General features: G+C 41.6%; 1 protein-coding gene across 1 annotated transcript in view; it reads right to left on the bottom strand.

The window, feature by feature from the left end:
• Window positions 1-5246: 5246 nt before the first annotated feature.
• The window catches only part of LOC116869621 (60S ribosomal protein L27a-like), a 12051-nt gene continuing 8111 nt past the window's right edge, over window positions 5247-9186 (bottom strand). Inside the window, 1 exon segment of the mRNA XM_032860909.1 lies at window positions 5247-5389. Coding sequence (XP_032716800.1) covers window positions 5247-5389 — 143 coding nt within the window.

The raw sequence follows: 9186 nt of genomic DNA, 5'->3' as shown, positions 1-9186 counted from the left end.
GGTATTTACCGTAAAGATACAAATGTAGTGGGGTGCCTGGGTGGTTCCATGGGTTAAAGCCTCTGCCTTCGCCTCAGGTGGTGGTCCCAGGGTCCTGGGATCCAACCCCACACTGGGCTCTCTGCTCAGCAGGGAACCCGGTTCCCCCCCTCTCTCTGTCTGCCTCTCTTCCTACTTATGATCTCTGTCTGTCAAATTAATAAATAAAATATTTTTTAAAAAGATACAAATGTAGTGATCCAAAGGGGCACGTGTATCCAAATGTTTATAGCAGCAATGTCCGCAATAGGGAAACTATGGAAAGAACCTAGATGTCCATCAACAGATGAATGGATAAAGATGATGTTACATATGTATACAATGGAATACTATGCAGCCACCAAAGAACCTGAAATCTTGCCATTTGCAACAACATGGATGGAACTAGAAGGTATTATGCTAAGCAAAATAAGTCAATCAGAGAAAGATAATTATCATATGATCTCTCTGATATGAGGAATTTGAGAGGCGGGGTGAGGGGTTGGAAGGGGAAGGGAGGGAGAAATGAAACAAGATGGGACCAGGAAGGAAGACAAATTATAAGAGACTCTTAATCTCAGGAAACAAACTGAGGGCTGCTGGGAGTTAGGGGAGAGATAGAGTGGCTGGATGATAGACATTGGGGAGGGTATGTGCTATGGTGAGTGCTGTGAATTGTGTAAGACTGATGATTCACAGATCTGTACCCCTGAAACAAATAATACATTATATGTTAATTAGAAAAATTTTTAGATAGACTCTTTAAAAGGGAGTCTTTCAACAGGCTCACACACAAACCATCAAGTGACTCATTCAATTCAGTGGGAAAAGAATTACTTTCTAATAAATGTTGCTGAATGAGTTGACTAACCATGCAACCCCTAACTCACATTACACTAAAAAGTGTTTTAAGATGGTTCACAGACCAAAATATGAAAGCAAAAATGATAAATATTCTAGAGGATACACAGCGATTTATCTTTTTGATATGACATTTACAACCTTGGGTAAGCAAAGAGTCCTTAAATGGGACACATGCAAGATTAAAAAAGTGAAGGAGGCAGTCAAGAAGCTAGAAAAAGAAAAAAAAAAGGTAGAAAAAGAATAACAACAACAACAAAACAAAATCAGTAGTAGCCTTGATTTGAAAATAAAAAGGTAGCTGTTTGAAACTACTAACATGGGCAGCTGTGTGGCTCAGTTGGTTGTCTGCCTTTGGCTCAGGTCATGATCCCAGGATCCTGGGATCAAGATCTGCAGGCTCCCTGTTCAGCGGGGTGTCTGCTTCTCCCTCTCCCTTTATCCCTCCCACCACTACCACACCCTGCTTGTGTTCTCTATCTCTTGTTTTCTCAAACAAATAAATTAAAAAAAAAATACTAACATCATTAATAAAAACCATTTACAAAGCAGACAGGAGGTTGATGCATGGCTGTTGGAAATCTAGGTGCCCACTCCCTGGCCCTGGCCACAACTTCCTGCTCTGCTGGTTTCCTGCCTCTTGTCAACAGGAATCTCGGAGGGCAGGTGAAGGTCATAGGAAACCCAAAGTCACCTGCCATGTCTGAGAGATGTCTTTATGCGTAGAGATATGTGCAAATCTCAGCCCTGCACAAAGGTTTATAAGGGAGACATTCTGAACAAGCCAAGTGGAGACCAGCCACTCCCAGTTGGGGTTTCTTCCCTGGGAAGACAAGGCTGGAGCTGGTACTAAAGAAGTAATTATATTTGAAATTGAAGAACTACAATGGGAAAAGAAGTAGAAGAAATGAGAAGTTATAATATGATGTTAGAATTTCTTTTTTTTTTTAAGATTTTATTTATTTATTTGACAGACAGAAATCACAAGTAGGTAGAGAGGCAGGCAGAGAGAGAGAGGGGGAAGCAATCTCCCCGCTGAGCAGAGAGCCCGAGGTGGGGCTCGATTCCAGCACCCTGGGATCATGACTCGAGCTGAAGGCTGAGGCTTTAACCCACTGAGCCACCCAGGCACCCCAGAATTTCTTGTCATAAAACTAATTGGGGCATCTGGGTGGCTCAGTCCATGAAGCATCTGACTTCAGCTCAGGTCATGATCTCAGAGTCTTGGAGTCAAATCCTGCAATGGGCTCCCCGCTGAGCAGGGCGTCTGCTTGCTCTTCTATCTCTATCCCACCCCCTCAATCTTGCGTGCACGCTCTTTCTCTCTCAAGTAAATGAATGAAATCTTTTTTGTAAAAACTGATCAAGGAAACCAGAAACGAGTCCTATAGGTTATGATAACCAGCAAGGGGGGGCCTCAACCCCTGAGCAGACCCCAGCACAGCCATGTAAAGGCCACCCATATGCCAGAAGCCTGAGTGAATTTGGATAGGAACGTACCATATTTTCCCCCAGTAAAATGTAGTCTCCATGAGGCACTAATGGAAAACAACATTTGAGGGCTCTGGAATACTTTGCTTATATACTTCAAAGCAAAAGAGAGGAAGAAAGTCCCTATAGTTTGCCAAGAATCCTTTCATTCCCTCAGAGAATTTTATCTGGATCCTCCTCAAGGAAAGCAGGGGAGAAGAAAAGCACCAAATATGCAATTCCTCCTGCATGGGTCATAAGAGTCAAACTTGGGTCCACAAAAAGCCAAGGACTCCAAAAATTCTACCTCAGACAATTGAAGTAGCAAAATAGTTGAAGAAAGAAAAATAAAGGAGTGAGGAGGGATACTCAAAAAAAAAAAAAAAAGAAAAAGAAAAAGAGAAGAAGAAATAGACCACCACGCAGAACCCAGCCAAGATGAAGCTGATAAGCAAAGACATTGTCTAGCCTCCAAAATCTCCAACAAATAAAACAATACATAACCCACACGTAAATAAGAGAGCACTTCTATTTCTGAAAATATAGTGAGGTTGGAGAAAAGCATAGCACTGAAAATCCTGGAAATATAAGCACAGATTTCCATGATGTTGTCCCATTATAGTATGCCAAAAATTTAGCCAAGTGTGAGTAAGAGGAAAAAAGTGCACAGTTTGTCCCCAAAGAACAAAACTAGGTCAAATTCTAAAGATTTGGCCATTTCTTTATGACTTTTGTTGGAGATCATTCTATTGGTTTTGGTTTTGGTTTTGAAGGACAAAGTGGTATTTAATCAAGTCTCTAAATGAATGTAATTACATATGTTTAAAAAAACAAAACAAAACAGGATCGAGGAGCTCTGGGAGCAGGAGGGGAGACCAGAAGGGAAATAAACATCACCCGTATCTTGAAAGTCCAGGATCAGAGCTTATGCCTGAGCTTGGGGGAAGGATGAGACCACAACAGTGGTGCTCCAAGCCTGGTCTTCCAAGCATGGTGCACAAAAGTGATCTATAAGGGTGTAGGAAGACAATGTTAGAGCTGTCATTTCTGTTTATTTTTTTCCTCCGTCAAAAAAGGGCAGAAATTCAGATTTTAAACTATTTAATATGCGGGTTGACACTGGGGCCCTCCCTCAGAGAGTCCTATGTCATGGGGGCTCTATGGCTCAATTTCTTCACAATGCAAAGAAGTCACCAGTAGAACCCCTTGATCATTTGTCCTGTCCTGCAATGTGGCCAGGTAAATGGATAGACAGAGTGTATTATGTAGTTCTAAATACTTGTAAAATAGGCAAATGACTTAAAACATCACTGCAAAGAAAGTCAGTGAAGAAAATTCCAAGTATGGAAATCACAAGTCAACAAGAAAATGTCCTAGTAGAAACTTCCCCTGGACTTTCCTAGGTGACAGCTGCAAGCTCTATGTGGCTGTTGAGCACTTGAAATGGTGCTCAGTGTGAACAAGAAACTGAAGTTTTGTTTTATTTGATTTTAATTAATTTAAATTTGTATTTAAAATCTGGTACTCAGTTCCATTACTGGAAAAATTTTAGTATACTTGTAATGACTTGAGTAGGTGAAGCTATTTAGAACTATAAAGTTCTGAAATTGAAATACAGATCAAGAGCTTCCCATGATTTTTTAAGGGTAGAATTGAGACATGCTGTTAATGTAAAATACACACTGGGCTTCAAATATAGATAAATATTTATTTATAATGAATATTTATAACAAATGAACGAATGAATGAATATAAGGTATCTCAACAATAATTTTTAGAATACGTGTTGAAATGGAAATGTTTAATACACAGAGGTTAAAAACATATACTACTAAAATTAATTTCACCTTTTAAAAAGTTTTCCAGTGTGGCTACAAGACAATTTAAATTCCACGGGTGACTCACATGAAGTTCCTACTGGACAGACTTTAGATGTTAAGATGATGCATGGTTTTCCTGTACCAGATTACCCATCTTTGGTGGCCCTCATGGGTCTTGGAATGTTCAACACTATCTACTTGTCTTGAAGTTCTTTGTTTCATGACAAGTTTGCTAACTAAAAAAAGAGAAGAAAGAAAAACCCATATGGGCAGAAATACTGCTGGGGTCATTTACTCCATGCCAGATGTGGGCCTGCCAAGGCCATCATTCAACTGGCAAAGCTTTTCAAACTTTAAAAGAAAATGTAATTCCTCTCACCCCACTCCTACTGTCCCCACCTCATGGAGATATTATGAAGCTAAGTGAGAAGCCGTCTGTGAAAATGCTGTGACATCTGCCCAGAGCCTGATTAGAATAACAGCCAAGTAAGCACTTTTCCACATGTTCTTTAATCGTCACAACACTTACTGGGTAGATGAGATCCCCATTGAGTAGAAGACTGTCTCTAGCCCGAGTCACGTAGCTAACACACGGGCACCTAGATGAACTATCAGGGAGTTCATGAACCCTGGTAAAGTGGACAAGGGATCTCACTGTCTGGCAACAATTCTCAAATGAGAAACTGAGGCTGGAGATCTCTCTGCCCCTCTGATCCACAGGCTGCTCTTCCTGGTCCTTGGAGGGCAGCCGGTCTCTGTGGGAGCAACAGATTCCATGATAGCAAGGCAAAGGGAGAAAAACTTCCTGAATGGACTCAGTCTTTCCAGAGCTTTTCTAGAAGAAGGCTAGTTCTTGAAAAACAGGACTTCATCCTTGGGCTGGCTCTGCACCCTTAGGTAGGCACCCAGGTGGCATCAACATGGCCAATAACTGTTCACTGGTCCAAAGCAACAGTGGGCTCTGCAGGGCTGCTTGAACCTTCGGCTGTGAAGCTGCCCTCATTCCTACACCAACAGCCCTCCAGCTGCCTCCGACTACCTCCAGCCCTGAGTGGCTGCTTTTTCCCTTCTCAGTCATTACCGGAGGCAGGCCTGGCATGGGCGGGGCAGAAGGACAGCCTTGGTGGTGGTACACAGGGCCCACCCAGAGCTGTGGATTCCAGGCCTGGACTTCTCTTTTGAAAGGTGGTAGTTTGACTTGGAATGAGATGCGCCTGCACCTGCCAAGTTCAACACACAGAGGAGACAAACACAGCTCTATCCCTGAGAGGCCCCGCCTAAGGCAAGGCCCAGACAGGGCAGTTCATCTGGCGAACAGGGTGGGGCGGGCAGAGGGCTGGGGGGAGGCCCAGGCTCCAGAGCAGCTGGATGGAAGTAGGGAAAGCTTAGTTGGAGGGCTGTGTGGCTGAAAAATGAGGAGGCAGTGGTTGGCTTTCCACTGCTTCCTCCCTCCTTTCTCCAGCTTGCTACTTTCCCCTTGGCCTTAAAATAACCCTCTAAGGCTTGATTTGATGTCTTTTGTTGTTGTTTTAACGGGTCCTCCTTAGGGAGGATTTCCAGCATTTCCAGGAGCTGGCACGGCCTCAGAGCAAACCAAGTTCTGCCACACCCAGTCCCTTCCTCCCAGGACAGCTCCAGCCCAGCCAAGGTCCCCCCCCTTCCCTGGCTGCCACCCCTTCTCTGCCACCATTCCCAGGGCTGGAGTGGAGAGCTGGGGTGATTTAAAAGAGATGCAGCCCAAACCAGAGACTGCCCTAGAATGCAGAAAAAAGTCCTGCTAGCTCTGAGTTGTGGGACCTGGGGAGAAAGGGAGGGCAGAGGGGATCACAGATATACCACTTCTGGATGGTTCCTACCCCAAAGTCTGAATCAATTGCTCTGGCATCCTTGACGAGCTGTTTCAAGGTCTCCACATGAGCCGATGTGAGTTTAGCTGCTGTTCTCTGACAGAGATGAATGAAAGACCCTAGGTAATTGCCTACCTGGATGCCAGAAAGGGTCCATAGGGCCCATTTCTAGATTCAGCTGAAGCTGATCTGAAACTAAGTGGCTCTGTAGTTACAGCCGAACCTCAGTAATTATTACAGAATGACTAGTTATACCAGTCCTGACACTTCTAATAGCAACTTAATGGTTGTTTATTAAACTCTCCCCAGGTATGGCTGCTTAGCATATCAAAAGGCTGGGAAAATACCACCCAGATCACCTTGGGAAGAAAGACAGGCACAACTCTAATGGGTGACATTGCTGGGCTTAACAAAGATCTCAGGAGGAGAGCAAATTCCAGTGAAGGTGAATTTGGTTTATCTTTTGAATAAACCATAGATTTCAAAAATGCTAAAACATAGATGTACAGAGGACCCCCCCGCCATACAATATTCAGCAACTCTCTTCTAAGTAATTTTAAATGCTGGAACATATGTTCTGCCCTTGGACTCAGTATTATATAATTCCCACTGTGACGACAAGTAAATTCTCATATGTACATATTATTTACAAGATTGCAAGCACAAAGCCCTGCATACTGTACCCCTGGGCAAATCAAGTGATTTTTAATCCCTAATTTTCACCAAGTGTGATTCCCACCTTTGCTGTCTTTAGAATGTGAACAGTTGGACAGAGAAAGAGGGGATCCCACTGGCTACCAATAAAATCTGCATTGAGATTTTACTGTGTGTCAAGTGCTTTAAGGACATATTCATCTAATCCTTAGAATAGCTCTTGGGTTTCCCCCATTTTACAGATGAGGCATTAAGGATCCAAAAGGCTTATGTAACATGCCAAGGTTATACAGAGCTTTTAAGTGCCCAAAGCCAGATTTTAACCAACGGGCATCAAACCGCAGGTCCCGTGGCTTGATCACTATGCCACACTTCCCTAATTTGATAGTCAACTTATTTGTTGACTAGTGGTTTGAAGTTCTAGCCATCTAATTTAGTTTTCTGATTTGAAGAGAGCAGAAAATATTGGGCGCCCACCAGGATCCCCCCTCAGATGTTTTTACTGTATCTATGTTCCCCTCCCCCAGCTTCAGTGAACTTTGCCTTTGTATTTATTTGCCACAAATCTGCAGCACGTTTTGCAACAAATTCCCACAAACTTGGTAGTTTAAAACAGCATACATTTAACATCTTAACAGTTCTGGAAGTCAGAAGTCCAAAATAGGTCTCATGGGGCTAAAATTAAGGTGCCACAGGGCTCTATTCCTTCTGAAGGCTCTAGAGAAGAATCCATTTCTTGTCCTTTCTGGTTTCTAGAGGCTTCCCGCATTCATTGAATTGGTGGCCCCTCCACGTGTAACACCAGCAATGGCATCATTCTGAGCTCTGTGTCCATCATCACATCTCTGACTCTCTTGTGTCTCTCTTTCGATGATAAGGATCCTTTCAATGACATTGGGTCCCCTGGATAATCCAGGTTAATTTCTCCATCTCAATATCCTTACTTTAATCACATCTGCAAAGTCCCTTTTGTCACCTAAGATAAGGCATTCACAGGTTCTGGGGATTAGGATGTGGACAAGAAAAGCAAAGAGATAATTGAGTAGAACCAGCAATACAGTGTGACAAACATGGAGAAAGACATTCAAAGAAGATCATAGAAAAATGAAGGGAAGGTGCAAACTATAAAGAAAGAGGTACAGTCAGGGGTCGATCATTAAAGAAACCTGGACTTCTTAAAAGCTACTCAAAGCCATTAAAGGAGACACACATTTCAAACAATTTTTGTGAGAGGTAAAAATCTCTCTGAAGGTAGAAGATGGAAACAGAGATGGGAAATAGGAAAGAAAAGAAAATTAGAAGATCATATATACCAGGTGGTCCCACATTTGAATGACAGAAGTTATAGAGAGAGAACACAAAAAAACAGGGGAAAAGTTTCAATGGGATAAGGAAATTCCCAAAACTGAAAAATAAGCTGAAAAGTAAAAGACCACCAACAGCCTAAAACAAGTGAAGAAAGACTCAGTACAAGGTGTATCATTGTATAATTTCAGAATTTCAAGAATAAAACAAAGACTCTAAAACTTCCAGAGAGACTATAAACAGACATATACTATAACCATATTGAAATCTTGTAGTTGGGGCGCTTAGGTGGCTCAGTCAGTTGAGTGTCCAACTCTTGGTTTCAGTTCAGGTCATGATCTTAGGATTGGGAGATCGAGTCCCACACTCAGTCAGGAGTCTGCTTGAGGGTGCTCTCTCTCCCACTCCCTCTCCCTTTGCCCTCCCACCTACCATACTCTTGCTCACTCTCTAAAATAAATAAATAAATCTAAATTAAAAAATCTTGTAGACATGAATGGTCTATGCCTTCAAACATCTCAGGAATAACTATTCTCAATCTAGAACACTATGCCCACAAACTATCAATCGTGTGTGTATAAAATATATTTTAATTCATGCAGGAAGCCTAAAAAGTTATATCTCATACTTTTTCCTGAAAGCTACTGCTGATGTGTTCCAGAAAAAATAAGAAATGAAGAGAAAGGAAAACCTGGAGCCAAAGAAAGAACCCAAAGGAGGGATGACAGCTACCTCATGGGTTTAAAGAATGACATTTCAGGAGAAGCAGGCTGGTGGAATAGTGTTTGGGGATTTTTAAAATATACTTTCAACTACATAAAAAATCATGTTAATACAGGTAGATCTGATAAAGTATTTGAGAAAAAATTTAATGATAGGTACATGGGTTATCAATTGAATTAATGATTGGGGACAATTATTAACATCAGGAAAAAGTTAAAAAGGAAATATAATTATGGTACCTTCCTATACTCTTCAATAAACAGTATTTGCACAAAGCTAACAATGAACATTGCAAACTGATAATTGAATAAACCAAAAGTTTTATAAACTTATAGATGAATAGATGTAGTTGGTGTTACAGGCTGAGTGGTATCCAAAATTCATATGTCAAAGTCCTAATCTCCAGTACTTCCAAATGTAACTGTATTTAGAGATAGAATTTTTTTTTATAATTTTATTTTTTATAAAACATATATATATATATATAT

Source organism: Lontra canadensis, unplaced genomic scaffold (genome assembly GCF_010015895.1).
Source record: "Lontra canadensis isolate GAN:19392208 unplaced genomic scaffold, GSC_riverotter_1.0 scaffold20, whole genome shotgun sequence".
In the NCBI taxonomy this organism is placed as follows: Eukaryota; Metazoa; Chordata; class Mammalia; order Carnivora; family Mustelidae; genus Lontra; species Lontra canadensis.
Note: the sequence above shows the minus strand (reverse complement) of the source record. Positions and strands in the feature narration are given on the sequence as shown.